Genomic DNA, 15,376 nt, shown 5'->3' on the forward strand with positions numbered 1-15,376 from the left:
ATGGCGCCGTGGCGCTGTGGAATTGCGGGGCGCCTCGGCCCGGCGAGCGCTGCGTTCCTCCAGCCGCCTGAAGAGCGCCGGTCCGTCCCTCAAAGTTTGGGAGCCCAAAGAAGCCGCCCTCCGCTCCCCGCTTTCCCAGCGCCTTTAAAACAAAGATTTTTTTTTATTTTATTTTAAAAGGAACAAAAAGCTTAAGTGTGCTTTTATTTTTAAAATAAAAATACTCGGCTGGGAAAGAGCGTTTGCGACCTATAACCATCCCCACCCTATGAGATGACTGACTGGAGCTACTGGATTACCTGTCGCCGCCCTTCCCTCCCTCCCTCCATCCCGCCACCTCCCCCCCCCCCGCGCAGGTCCCGCCCCTTTCAGAATGCGGGGCCTGAGCCTGGGCGCGAGGTTGGCGTAAGTGACAGCGGCGTCGCCCAACCAGCGCCGCCGTTGCCGGGGAAGGGGGGTGGCCGCGTTTATAGAGAGGAGCGAGGACGCGGCGCTCGGAGCCTCACTCTCGCCTCTGGAGCCAACAGGGAGTCCGCGGCGGGGAAGTCCAGCAGCCCGCGGCGAGGAGCGCTTGTAGCCGCGCGGGGAGAAGAAGGAGGAGGAAGCGGACCACAGCGCGGGGACTAGGGGAAGTTGAGGGGGGAAAGGAAAGAGAAGCGGGAAAGCAAAGAGAAAAAAGGGGCTGCTGCTGCTGGTGCGGCGAGCGAGAGCGCGCCTTTCTCGGTGCGCCTTGGCCAGCCTTGAGCTCGTCGCCTCGCCTCGCCTGGTCGTCGCAGTCTTCGGCGCGGGCGCTGGGAGCCCGCCGGAGCCTTCTCGCTTGCCTCGGCCGGGGCTTGGACGCCGGGAGGAAGGCTGCCTATTTTTGCGGTTTGGTTTTGACCTCATCCCGGGCCAAGGAGAGGATGAAACCCCGTGGATGCGCCGGACGGGACCTGCTGCGTCTCCTTCTCCAGGTGGATTTATAGAGGCGGCCAAGGACGCGCCGACGGGGGACTTGGGCGTTCCGGCGCTTTTCTCCCGTGCTCTCGTCGGCCTTCGCTCCGGTCCTTGGGGAGGCGGCGGCCGGACTGAGCGGCGGCGGGCGACTCTCTCCTTGGCGGGCGCTTCTAGTTGGGGATTGCGGCTCCTCCTGCTCCTCCTCCATGCCGGCGCCCGGGCGCCCGACGCACTGAGCCGGCAGGGCGAGCTCGTTCCCTGCCCGGGATCTGGTGGTGGTTGTGGCTCCTTCTTCTTGGCGGAGGAATTGTGGACGCCGCCTTCGCTTGCCTGGTCGTCGTCCTCGTCCTCGTCGTCTTCCTCCGCGGAGTTGGCGAGCCTTTGGGACAGGACCCGGCGGCGGCGGCGCCCCCGACCATGGTAGCGCGCCGGGGGGGATCCCCGTTCGGGAGGTGCTGCTGGGGGATCTGGGTGCTTTTGTGCCGGACGGTGCTGGCCAGCTCGCTGGTGCTCGAGCCCATCTACTGGAACTCCTCCAACTCCAAGTAAGTGTGCGGGGATCCCGGATCTCTCCCCGGCCCAGGGTTTGGGGACGGGGGTCGGTGCGCAAGGACAGGCAGGTGGGTGGGCACGTCTGGCATCCCTCGCGCGCCCAAGGCCCTTTCGCCAGGCCGCAGGATCTGGTCTGGGGTGCGCAGAAGGGTCAGGGCTAGAGGAGGGGAAGCTAGGGTATCCGATTCTGCTCTCTTGGAGCAAATGGAGCAAAAGTCTTGGCCCTTCTAGGTGGCCCGATCCTGCATCTTCTACAGGGCGCACAGTGCGGAGCTCTGGGCCTTGGTTAGGGGGTGGCGAGGCTCCCTCTCTCTGGTACCCGTGCGTGCGTAAAGGAGGAAGGTTCAGCTATTTTTGTTACGGGCGCGCGCGCACATCACCGATCCTAAACGCATCGGATTCCCTCGATCCACAAGCGAAGGTTGGAGCCTGAGCCTGCCCTTTGGGTCCTAGGCTCGGGTTTTTCGTGTGAATGAATGGAGCGCAGCGGAAGACAATTAACTTGTGTGTTTATTCTGCCGCGGGTTTTGCGGGAAGGAAAGCCAACCAGAAAACAACCCTCTTGGACCCGGTTGTGTGGCGCCCAGGAAGCTGGCAGAAGTTTAGACAGTTTTGTCAATGGGTCTACTTAAGGGCAGTGCTGCAGTGGTGTGGAGTGAGGAGGCAGCATGAGAAAGTAGGGAAGGCTGCCAGAATAATCCAGCTGTTCCCTCTCCACTGCTACATAAACTCCCAGTTAGCTTGACCATTAGGTGAAGTGAAGTCTCTTAGATCCTTGGGAACAGGACTGATGAGTCATGATGAGCCCAGCCTTTTCACTTCTGGCCTTCCATTACTAAACCATGCAGAACAAAGATTATAAAGGTGGCCTCAACAGGGTCAGAGCATGTCTCTACGCATAACTATTGAAGTGGATTGAGATCGCTTCTCCAGAAAACCATTGATGCAGTAAGGCAAAAGGTGGGAGTTGGAGAGGAGTTTCCACCTTGATTCCAGTGGATTTAAGATAGTATCTCTTGTGTTCCACCTATCAAAACCCCTGGGTGCAAAGACTAGGAGAAGGCATGGCCTGTTTGTAGTTCTGGGGCATGTGAATCCATGAACTGCATGCAGCGGTGGACGGCAAATAGTGAACTTTAGGTATACTTGGAATAAAGTGAGGCTTCTGGGAAGAGAGGTTTCTCTTGCTTTTGGAAGATGTTTTACTACAGATAAAACTGACTATTCAAACTTTGAAATCTAGAGAAGCCTCTTTAGGGTCAGGTTTCTTTGTTAGTGTGTGTGTGTGTGTTGTAATGCCATCATCAGGAGAATTAATTTTCGAGAAGACGTGATAACGGTGCCTTGTTTAATGATGTCTTGGGAAGTAGTTTATTGAAAATGAGCAGAGCACAACATACCTATAAAACCTGAGCAAGCTTGCTGGATGTGAACAGAAGACAGGCTCTCCTATAAAAGACGGTCAAACGGCTGTTAAAATACCTTTAAATGAGAAACTCATTGAGGAAATGGTCCGGTTCACAAGTGTGAAATAGCTCTTCAGTTGGGCGCTGTGTGTGTTGCTCTCAGGCTCTGTGTGAAACGACGCAAGTTTGGATTTAGACCTAGAAAGCCAAAGGAGTTTATTCGGGAAATCACATTCTGACTCCATTTTTCTTCTGCCCCCTTTTAGATTTCTCTTCCTGTCCTTTTCCAAGGAAAGGAAGATTTACGAGCAGGCTTCTGGACCTTGATAACATGCAGGGCTTTTATTTTATTTTTTAATGTGGAAAAGCAAAGAGGGGCCATTTGTTTTCATTAGAATGCAGGAGCCTTGGTCCATCTTTAGCGGGATCAGCCCAGCAGTGCTTTCTTCCCTTCCCCAGGCAGACATACAAAGAAATTGCTTCTCTCTCTCTCTCTCTCTCTCTCTCTCTCTCTGTGTGTGTGTGTGTGTCTGTCTGTCTCTCTGTGTAGAAAACGGTCCTTACTTGCAGTTGACACTATGGATTTGAGCTTGTCATTCCAGTTCTCTCTCAAACCTGGAAAATGTCAGCGAGGACATTTGTGTTCAAGCAAGGAAGGTGCCTGTTTTTAAGGGGAAGATTCATTTCTCAAAATTATTGTGAGTGTGTGTGTGTTTGTTGGGGAGTGGGAAAGCCCACATAGTTGATAGCATTAAGTTTAGCCTTTAGAGGAGAACGGCATATTCTTCCCGCCTGCTGCTGCTGCAGTCTAGTGATCGCTTTATTCCTACAGAGGTCACTCTTCCAATACATATCGGTATTCTGCTGTGCTGTGGTCATTATTCTTCTGGCTGCTTCCAGGCCTAACCTGCCTTCGCAGCGCTCCCCCCCCCTTTTAACAGAAAGCTTTCCTTTTCCAGTCTCAAATGGTTGGAGTAGCTATTTACAGTGCATGGCCTCGCCCTCAAAGCAGTAATTCTATCTTAACATCTTCCCCTTGTTGCGTAAACTCATAAAAGGTCGAACGTTTATCAAGACAACAGTTGAATTACTTGTGCTTTTATTCCCAACTTAAAATGTAGCACTTGTTTGTCCGCTGATGCGATTTAAAATTTTTGTTTACCCAAATAGATTAGTCTTACGCAGCGCACTGGCAGAAGCATGCTAGAAGTGACCTGGGGTTTGTGCACTCTCTCTCTCTCTTTAAAAATGGCTGTGGCCTGTAATTTTTATAGGCCTTGTGGAGGCCTGCACTTAAGGAAAATTTTCAAATATAGTACATTATTCGTTTTGCTGTAAGTGATGTCAGGATCTTCACTTTTCGGAGAGCGCATTTCAGTTTAGAATTCATCACTATTGTCTGCCTGAAGAAGAATAGCTAATGTTTCCTTATTAAATAGGAAATAAAATGCAGTTACTTCTCAGGAGAGTATTAAGACTGATTCCAAAGATAACTGCCCCGGAATTAAGTGTTTAATTCATTTAATGAAGTTAAATACGAACCGTTTACGATTCATATATCTATTATACAGGGAAGCAATAAAAGAAAGAATTTTAGCCAGGCTCATAGTGGATATGTGATAAGACTGTAGAAGAAAGTAATCCAAATTCCTTCATGGCCTCTTAAACTGCGATTTCTCTGCGAGTTGCTTTAGTGACCAGAATTTTTAGCAGGTGGTGAAGAAGGGACAACAACAAGACACCCAGTTTGTATTTTCCAATTGTATTCTGCTGTAACCTAATAGCTCTGCTTCATTTAAATATTCCATGTTTTTGTCAGTGAAGGATACATATACATATATTGCTTTGCCTGAAAGGTGTGAGCATATAGGTAGGAGGAAAGGAATATTTTCCTTGGGTGGCACTTTTGTTGTTGTAAGGCTTCAGACAGTGAGAAACCCAGATTCTAGGAAAGCATAGCAAAGTAAGACTTTTAGGTCACTACAGGAACACTCCTTCTCAACATAGGACATTTCTCTTCTTCCACTCTCATTTCCTCAATGGAGCTAACATGACCACAACTGCCCAACTTAATAGTTCAAACCACAAACTACAGTTTATTCAGTACCTCTTAGTTTGAAGTAGATGGAGCTTTCCTTATCAATAACATTGGCTAAATTGATGTTGCCTTACCCCTTAAATGGAGTAGTTCTGTCAGCTAATCATTTTTCTTTATCCGCCAACCCTGGGACTATTTTCCTTAGCAAGATGTAATTTGACCAAGGGAAGGCAAACAAATAGCTAAATAATATCTCTGATAACCTATTACACGTAAAAATCTGCCACAGTTAGCCTGAGTAAACACTAACCTGTCAAGGACTGATAAAATGGCCTACAATTGATGGCCCAATTTAAGCCATCTTTTCAATGGTAAAAACCAGCCTGCTTCTCATTGTTTGTTTGTGAAATTCTTATATTGTTTTTTTGGTAGGCAAACAAATGCACATTCACTGCCGACTGAATAGCCCCTTGAACTGTGCTCTGCAATTTGTGTTTGGGTTAATCTTGTCGGTTTTAATATAGAGAAGTGGGGGGGGAGGGGAGGGGGGGAAAGTACCAAGTATAGAATGAATTGTTAGTTGCTTCCACATCCCCATTCCTTGCATTTTGTCAGGATGATAAACTGTAAGTAATGGACAGTCTTGCTTCACAAGAAAGCTCGGCCTACTGGAGCATAAAGAGCTTGCTGAAATGCTATCTTGCAACGCGTTTAGAAGCACTCCTACTTGACAAGGATTTATTTGGGAATCCTGGAGCTTTCCTTCTTAATCCTAACCATTATAGAGTTACATTGGAGAATCGCAATATATTATATATGAAGATGCTTGGGGCTGACTCGCACACTGGATTATGTATCAAATGGTTGGGTACTTCCTTCTGAGCTAGCAAATCTGAAAATGGAACACCTGCACGCCTCTTCTTTGATAGGGCAGGCAAGTAGCATACCCCAAAACCTTTCAGGTATTTTTGCATTAACTAGGCTGCCAAAGCTCATAAAAAAATTGCCTGGCAGCGGCCTAGTACTTCCAGCACTGAGCGAGCCAAGACTGTTCCTTTTACCAGCTATTTCTTGTGTGCTTTGTGCCAGTCAAGCTGAACTTACCAAACGAAAACACTTTTGTTTTTTCAGATGTCATCTAAAACATAGGGTTGGATCCCAGACATGTCATGCATAGGGTAGACCCACTGAAATCAATGGCAATGAAGTTAGTCATGCCTTCAAAGGATCTATTCTGAACATGGCGAACTCTGAATCCAAGGCATGATTTAGGCACTTCCTGCTCAAAGGCAAAGTCATAGGCAGCACAAAACTTACTTTATTTACTATGCTTGTAATTCTGTGTCTTTCCTCCAAGGAGCTCCTTCAAACTCTGATTCTCACTCTAAGCTCAAGTCAGTGTACATGGTTCTCACACGCCATCTTATCTTCACAACAACCCTGTGAGGTTAGACTGAGAGGTCTGGGACAGGCAAAGATCACCACTGAGCTTTGTAGCTGAGTGGGGATTTTAACATGGGTCTCCCAGGTTTTGTTCTGAGAACACTAAGCACTATGCTGCTACACCACACTGGATTTTGGTATGTTTAATCAATTCAGTGTAGTGTACTCCCAGGAAAAACGTCTATAGGACTGCAGCCTTTAAATGCTGTACACTCCTTACAAGGTTTGCAAGACGTTAACATCTTACGTTGGGTGACAATTTTAAACATCTGCATGAAACTTAGAAAATTTCTCGACTGTTGTTTTTCTATGGTCAGTTAGAACACGCAATCGGTCGCAATCAAAATTGCTGTAATTACAGAAATCATCTCAAAGCCTCTTATCTGTATGCCTTATAAAGCAAAGTTGCATGCACATGCTTCTTACCTGGGTAAAGGTAAAGGGACCCCTGACCATTAGGTCCAGTCGTGGACAACTCTGGGGTTGCGGCGGTCATCTCGCTTTATTGGCCGAAGTAGCCGGCGTACAACTTCTGGGTCATGTGGCCAGCATGACAAAGCCGCTTCTGTCGAACCACAGCAGTGCACGAAAACACCGTTTACCTTACTGCTGGAGTGGTACCTATTTATCTACTTGCTCTTTTTGGGGTGCTTTCGAACTGCTAGGTAGGCAAGAGCAGGGACCAAGCAACGGGAGCTCACCCTGTCGCGGGGATTCGAACCGCCGCCCTTCTGATCGGCAAGCCCTAGGCTCTGTGGTTTAACCCACAGCGCCACCCATGTCCCATTCTTACCTGGGAGTAAGTCCAATTAAACTCAGTGTGCCTACTTTTGATTAGACATGTGTAGAATCAATTGCCAGCCAAGTAAAGGTAAATTGCTTTCATATAAACTTGAAAGTGAAGTCATAATTGGAAAGGGCACTCCCCACCCTATTTTAAGAGCCACAGAGGGACCCAGGTGGTGCTGTGGGTTAAACCACAGAGTCTAGGGCTTGCTTATCAGAAGGTCGGCGGTTCGAATCCTTGCCATGGGGTGAGCTCCTGTTGCTCGGTCCCAGCTCCTGCCCACCTAGCAGTTTGAAAGCATGTCAAAGTGCAAGTAGATAAATAGGGACCGCTCCAGCGGGAAGGTAAACTGTGTTTCCGTGCGCTGTTCTGGTTTGCCAGAAGTGGCTTTGTCATGCTGGCCACATGACCCGGAAGCTGTCTGCGGACAAACGCCGGCTCCCTCGGCCTATAGAGCGAGATGAGCGCCGCAACCCCAGAGTCGGACACGACTGGACCTGATGGTCAGGGTTCCCTTTACCTTTAAGGGCCACAGAACAACTTCAGTGTGGCACTTTGTGCTCAGGAAACATTTCTTGAATAGGAAATTGGTAGAAAGTTTAGCTCAGGATAATTCTCGGTGAGATGTTGCACCTTTAGGGAAGTCTGTTAAAGATGCTACAATTATGTGGGTTTTTGTGTTAGATGAGTACAGATCTAGTCTTAAATAAATCTTGGCTACTTAAAACTTTACTGATGCAAGCAAAAAGGCATGATGTTCTGGGAAAGAAAAGTGACCAGAACCCCATTTTTTCCAATTCATTTATGGCCTTTATGTAAACTTGCCATTAGCGTGATGTTAGGACGTCTTGAGTGGTTAAACATTTTGATTAAAGCACAGGGACGTAATAACTTAAATTGCTGCGCTTGGAACTTGAAATGTTTTCATATTTTCAAGTTATAGATTCCTCCCCCCCCCATTTGTATCTGGCAAATGCAAAGTAGACTGCCGGGGTGTGTGGGGGGGCAGCGTGATGGCCCAAGACAGTGTAAGAACTGCTTGGAAAGAAAATTCCCGTGGCTCCATTGTTTCTCTGCAAAGCTGGTGCGCACAAAGACATAACTGCTATTCATCCCTTCACCCATGATGGAAAATGTAAACCGTTGACACGGTCCCTCTTGTTTAACTTGTTTAATTCTCATTTCAAATTCAGTAGTATAGCGGCCGTGTGAACTCTGGAGATTTCTTTGGTAATCCATTTTGTAGTTCCGAATCAAAAACAAAGTGAAAAGGTCTGACACAATTTGCTTTTATTTTTAGGCAAATCAACCCTGCTCCTAGTTAATAAGGGGATTACAACCCAGACTAGGCCTTTACAGATGTAATGTAAATCAAGGGCAGCGTCTAAAGAAAGTGATCCCCTTTGATTGAAGTATGGTTAAAAAGGCATAGAGAAACTAGCAGCGGTAATCTGATTGTATGGCAATAAAACCACCATTTTCTGTCTTTCAGATAAAAATAATGTGGTAAATCCATGCAGCTCATAAGATGTAAAGGCAGATAAAGGGGAATGCCATGGCAACATATAGATTAGCTTGATGTTAGAAATGACACGTCTATGAAAGGGATGGAGGAACTAAGGGCCTTGCTTCAGGGCTGCAAGGTATTATGTGAGAATTGGGGGGGGGGGAACAAAACTTGGGGGCTGGGATTAGGAAGTATGAAAGGCCTACTTGTAGCCTGGCTGGTTGAAGCAGTGAAGAAAAGCTGCTCAGTTCTTGCTCATTGGTGGCGTATAATATGGTAAAGGTAGATTTCATTTACTGCCCTTTTTTATTGCTCGAGATTTGGGCTGATTAAAACTTCGGATCACTGCAATTGTTCTGCCGTAGAAGGTTTTCCTTTTTAACTCCTGGCCCAGCGGCGACGGTCATTCTGTAGGATTAGCTGCACTTGGGAGTTTGTTTCCTTAATCTATTTGGGATATTCAGGCAAGGACATGCTGGCAAGGAACAGAGAGCATAGTGGATAGGTGGCAGTTGAGGTTATCTGAAAAGAAAAGAGAGGAGGCTTTTCATTCTAGCCATCTTTCAGACAGGGCCCTTGCAGCTCACACACCACAGGAGAAGCTAAAATAAACATTCCACATTGTCCTTTCCCTTTGGCCAGATGATCCTTCTGGAGATTTTTCTTTTTTCTTTTTTTTAAAAAAATTGTTTCTTATTTCACAACCCCTGAGAAGAGAAAAGAAGTGGAGAAATCCTCCTTTTACATTTTTTCCAGACACCCCAAATAAACTTGAAGCGCTTAATCCAGGTGGCATTTACTTCTGAAGGGCTGAAGCCTGAAGCTCAAATTCCACGGTGGACCTACTTCGCTTTAGAAACAGTTGGATCAAACTCTGTTGCATTAATTTCAATGGAATTAGGCCAGCATAAAGGAAGTTTGCCCCTGCTGACTGCCATATATCCTTAGGGCTTGCAGTAGCTGTAAAAGTAAGAAAAGGAATGGTTCACTGCTACACGCATTCTTCAGTACATCTGCTTTTAACTGCCCTTTATAAAATAACTTAAGACTCCTGTCTTGCTAGAGCCCTCACAGTTAGTAAAAAGAAGCCAAAAGCTAGTCAGCTATTATTACATAATGAACCACCATATTACAAATGAGAAGCTCCTTCGTTTATCACTAGTCTGCATGATAGAAAAAAGCCAAATGAATTGTAAGGCTATACGTAGAAAAACAGAAGGCAATTGGTGTAAAGTAGATCATGGAGTAAGTTTGGCGAAAACCCACATGTCAGCACTTCCTTGCTAGCTGTAATAGGTTGTTTTTGTGGGTTACTGCGCTTTTGAGTTTTGGCATATTGAGAGAAAGCCAACTGATTCCCCCCCCACCAAAAAAAAAACCTTGCAGCATTTTTCTTTTCTTTTGCAGAACCTCTTTGAAACATTCTTTTGACCCGTAACCGTTTTTCCAAACCCAAAATTGACATGCTGCTCAAAAGTTAATATGGTTTAATAAATGCACTGCTGAGGTTTGAGTGTATTTGTGTAATGTCTAAAGTCTCATGCACAGCGATGTTCTCCAGTGTCCCAGCTTAACCTTCAGAAATCTATAGCAAAAGATCCATTTCTGCTGCAGATACTATGCAAAGCTCAGGGGCAATGCCCTCTACTTTACAGGCTGGTCACATCCAAGCACCTTGCATTCTGCATTTGACAATGATTGCTAATGGGCTATTCAACTAAAGTATTTGCTTGTTCACAGGGAACAGGGCATGATAAATGTCCAGCAAGCTTGCGGCCTCCTTCAGCTTTTCAAATGCAGACTGGTGCATATTTATGGAAGGCAAATCACAAAAGAAGCAGCTGAATTACTCTGGCCTTACCCTTTCTGTTGGAACAAGGGTTAAAGTGATTAAAGAAATAATGCAAGAACCAATGTCATTTGTTTGCTAACCATTATCCAACATTTAGCTTTCGAACCTACCTGTCATGTCACATTTCAGAAACATTACAGATAAAACTGTGCACATTTAATACTGCATAGGAGAAGAGGAAATTGTTTATGAAGTGCTTCCTGTGCAGTAGCCGTCAAGCAGGCTTTTTTATGTCATCCCCTCTTGAAAGCAAGTGTGGATGCAAATCTTAACGTTGTACTTACCTGTATACATGTCTTCAAGTGCAGCACATGAAATTTTGCAGCTGGGATATAGTGCTTTCTGTTGCAAAGCATTTTCACAACACACAAAGGAAGCCATTAGCACTTGATCTGTTGCTGTGACTAATTTTTTTCTTAAAAGCAGCAAATTTTTGTGGCACTAGTTTGTCCATTCCCTTCTTTTTAAAACAAACCAACCCATAAACTGAGACTGTTTTACATTAAGGGCTCACGGAATAACTTCTTGCATGCTGGACATGCCATCATTTTAATGATACCGAATTATGTTACCATTGCATTCCTCTGAGGTCAGTGGAAATCTGGGTCTAACTCAGTTTTGGAGGCAGTATATTGTAGCAGTCAGTTTACCTCTTGCTTTGCAATCCAAATGTTTTGTCAGTTTCAGTAGGAATGGTTTGACTCCAGATATAGAAATATTTATAAAATAGAAGTGTTTACACGTGTGTGTTGTGTGAAAGGCCACAATTTAGGCATCCCCTGTAGTACATACCCCTCTGAACTATTGAGTACCCAAGAGTCATACAGCAGTCTAATAAATGTATTTCCATACTTGCGTTGAAATTAATGTGAAGCTTGGATCCAAGTGACTCTGGTCATGATGATGTTGAAAGATTAAATGGTCTGCAGCATGCGATGGGTGATGCAATTGAAGCATTGCTATGCTTAAATGTACCCTCCAGCCCATCCACATTGGGTCTTCACCACATCAGATGTTTAGACCTAGATTGCACAGGTTGCTTTTGTCCGATCTCTGAGAGCACTTTGGGTTATCCAATCCATTAAAAGAAACATTATCATTAACACATTGTTACATCATTTTTCAAAAGACATGCGTAATTAAGTCCTCAAGTCGGCACCCATTAGAATAATTGGAAATACATTAGGAGCTGGATCAGCGCCTAAAAAGTTTGCAGTGTTTAAGGAGCTGAAATTCTGTTTCCTGCTGATTCGCAGCTGTTGCAATTTGTTTTACAGGAGTTACAACAAAGCTAATATGTAGTACAAAGTAGCCAGTTTAACTAAAAAAAGAGAACTGGGTTTGATAAATGGTGCAGTATCCATGTCCTGTATGGCGTATCTACAATTAAGATTACAGCAGAGGAAACATTGCAAACATTGCTGCAGATTCTCCCTTTGCTTGCTTTCCGTAAAAGTGCACCTGGACATCTTTGACCTGTATCTAGTGGTAACAGTTAGAAGGTAGCAGGGTGAGTGGAGAAGTGAAGGTTTGCTTTTATTTCTAGTCATGTGTACCTGCATGGCTGCCTCATTTTGGTGGACCTTTACATACACGTAGCAGACTGGACTACTTAGTGTTTAACCTGGAAGCAGCAAAATGCCGTATTTTAAAGTTTGAAAAAGTTGCCTTCATATAGCTGCTTCTTGCCCAGAATGAACTATATAAAGGCTGATGGTTTTATTTCTCCTCATTGTGCCCGAAGAGTTTAAACAACACTTGCGAAACTGCAGAGCTATTAAAAGGAATAGACAAGAATAAACCCCAGGGTCACATCCTCTAGGATCTTCCAGCTATCAGTGTCAGGTTTGTGCTGCATTATTAATCCTTGGTTAATAAATCGCATCGGACTGATGACCCTTCTACTGAAGCTGCGGGGAAAAGTTACGGATAACAGCCAGCTTGACTTCTATTAAAAACTTGTGTGCGCCCTTTTAGAATTAGAGATGCTTCGGAACACACCGTTCTATTCTGGATATAGAAACTCTTGCCGATTGTGGGAGCGGAACAGCCAGATGTGTCCAGAACGTCTTGTATTCAACAAAATCCAATGCGTCGAAATGAGACTTAAGTCCATCCTGGTAGCTGTCTACAGTAATTCAATAACAATTTGGGATGTACATATTTTTATTTTTCTATAGCATTATTGATGGGGTTAGCCAACATGGTGCCCATGAGGCCTTCAACTGGCACCTGCAGAGTCTCTTAGCACCCCTTCCACTAATGAAAAGTGGACAGTTAAAGGTGGAAGTTGGAAGAGTGAAGTTCTCTTCCATCATTTTCTGGGCACATTTTCATTATACCAGATCAAGCTTTAACCCAGATATCACGGGAAAGTAAAGCATGTGTAATTGCAGTTTCTCTTTTTCTTTCTGTTGTTGTTGTTGTTGTTGTTGTTGTTGTTGGGGTGATCTGGAGGTATACAGGGAGAGAATGCACCAGAGGGAGTGTTGCCCACAGGACTCAAATCAATTTTTGCAAGGCATGCTTATATATTTAAAAGATTTATATATTTAAAACATTGTTTACCCCCTTTCGCCACTGCTTGAGGCAGCTTGAATGGAGAACTGATGCTACTGGGCAGCCTGTGTATAACTAAAATAAACAGCATTGTGAAATGTTGCAACATAAGCAAGAAATGTCAGTTCCCTACCTGCGGAGCTTCCCATCTAAATTTGGCACAGGGCTGGAGGGGAGGAATATTTTTTGGCCAGACCCTTCATGGGCCAAGTTTGACAAGTGGGAGGAGCTGCCCACCCGTCAAATCACCCAACATCACAATAACATCGGGCAGCAGTTTTTGCCCACAAGGGTCCTCATAAGCTTGTTCAAAGCACAGGGTAAGGTTGCACTTTGAGATGCAAGATTGCATCTTCAGAAGCTTGTCTCTAGAAAATGACATTGCAAGGAAGCTCTCGGAGGATGAAACTGTAGGTGAGCAGGTTGCTAGAAAAACCAGGAAAAGAGTATTTTTGCAAACGTTATTCATGTTACCTGAGATAATTGAGCAAGTTTAATCAAAATTGGAGATGTAGTAGTTACATTAAAAAAGTGGTGATCTTTCGTGGAACAATCCCACTGAACCGTGGTTACCCAGACCTTTATGCTGATTGTGAAGGGGCCCCCATAACAATTCAGGGCCCCCAAAATCTAGGTCCGCCACTGAAGTTAGGTAGGAGTGACTTAGCAAAATGGCATAATGGGCCAAATGGAGAGACTTGGTGGGCTGAAAGTTCCCCTAGCCCTGGTATAGGGGAATGCATTGGGGGGTGGGAGAACACCATTGAGGCAATGGATGTGCACAAATGCAGTGAATATGTACTTGGGCATGGAGGTTTCCTCTGGTGCAGAATTCCATGCTGACCAAAATGTTTTGCGCATGCTACCTTTGATGAGTCTTAATCATGCTGGGGTGGAGGCAGAAACCACCAAGAGCCTCTTGTAGTATCTCCCCCCCCCATTTCCTATTGTGCAGAGTGATTCTCTTCACCACAAGCCCACTGCTCTTACCACAGGTCTTGGAGGCAGGAAAGGTCTCCTCTTGCTTCTGTAAATCCCAACATGGTGAAATGTCCTTTGCTTTCAAGTTACTTCATTTCACAGACAACTCTTGAGAGAACATTCCCCCCCCCCCCCCATGGATCCTTCATGGCATTGGAGCGACTGAGTTTGTGAACCCTAGGATGAGCTGGGTCCATTTCTCGTTTACCCAGCCATGCGCCATTTTGCCAGTCGGAGTTCTTGCTGCTTTAGCAGGGCAGTCGTTCTGCAGAGCGCCATCTCACAGTGCCAGCATAATGTCAGCAGCTGTGATAATGCTGCTGCAGGAGCTATTGGGCCTCGCCCTAAACACACATTTGGCATGGAAAAGGGCAAGCAAACAAATTGACTTCGTTTTGCAACAGGCTAGCACAGTTCACTCCCGAACGTCAAAACCTTCATTAAAGCTTACCTGCTTTGGCAAGTGGGGTTCAAGGAGTCTGGGCAAGTCCTGTACTTAAATGTGCACATTGCTGTTCTGCTGGCTCTCATTGAGTGAGGTATCTTCACTACGGGTCTACTTTGGCTGGTGCTTACCATCTGTTTAACTGGTGCCCAAGCAGCGGTTGATTTGTATGCCTCAGTGGGCAAAAGTGCCATTTGGCATTAGCATCACCTTGACTCCTGCGAGGGGCTCTGCCGTCCTTTTGCGTCTTCTGTCCACACTCCAGTTGTTTTCTTCACATTTAATTAATTTTCAGTTTTATTTCAGGAGCAGTCTGGTTAAGTCATTCTACAGAGCTTAACCTTTATCTCTCTCTCTCTCTCTCTCTCCCCCCCCTTTTCTTTTCTCAAGGTAATTCTAGATTTTATTAGTGAGCTGAGCAGGGAAAATCATGTTGGCTGGCAAGGCAACCAAGCTGTGTGAGAGAGGGTTTTTTGTTTCTGTTTTAGCAGCACAATCCTATGCACCATCTACCTGGAAGTTAGTTCTATTGAGTTCACACCATGAGCAGCTCATTGCAAGCAGCAAGTCGCCTGATTGTTGACACTTGTAAACTGCATGGGCAAAAACATGTCACCTGGTGCCATTATTATTATTATTATTATTATTATTATTATTATTATTTATTAAATCTGTATACAGTCGTATCTCGGCTCCCGAATGATCGAAAACTGGTTGTGTTCCGGTTTTCGAACATCCAAGCCTTTGGTGGGGCTTCCGATTTGGAAGTCAAACGTTTCAGAAGTTGAATGGACTTCTGCAACGGATTCTGTTCGACTTCCGAGGTATAACTGTATAGCCCTTCCTCTGAAGATCACTGGGCGGTTCACA

At 45.4% G+C, this 15,376-nt stretch overlaps 1 protein-coding gene across 2 annotated transcripts in view; it reads left to right on the forward strand.

The window, feature by feature from the left end:
- Nucleotides 1-1,115: 1,115 nt before the first annotated feature.
- Nucleotides 1,116-15,376, forward strand: part of EFNB2 (ephrin B2) — a 54,867-nt gene continuing 40,606 nt past the window's right edge. The window contains exon 1 of one of the 2 annotated variants that reach the window (XM_033147777.1): nucleotides 1,116-1,481. In XM_033147777.1, coding sequence (XP_033003668.1) covers nucleotides 1,354-1,481 — 128 coding nt within the window. In that variant the 5' untranslated portion in view covers nucleotides 1,116-1,353. The remainder of the gene's footprint in view (nucleotides 1,482-15,376) is intronic. The other variant, XM_033147775.1, reaches the window with a different exon arrangement.

This window comes from Lacerta agilis, chromosome 4 (genome assembly GCF_009819535.1).
Source record: "Lacerta agilis isolate rLacAgi1 chromosome 4, rLacAgi1.pri, whole genome shotgun sequence".
Classification (NCBI taxonomy): domain Eukaryota; kingdom Metazoa; phylum Chordata; class Lepidosauria; order Squamata; family Lacertidae; genus Lacerta; species Lacerta agilis.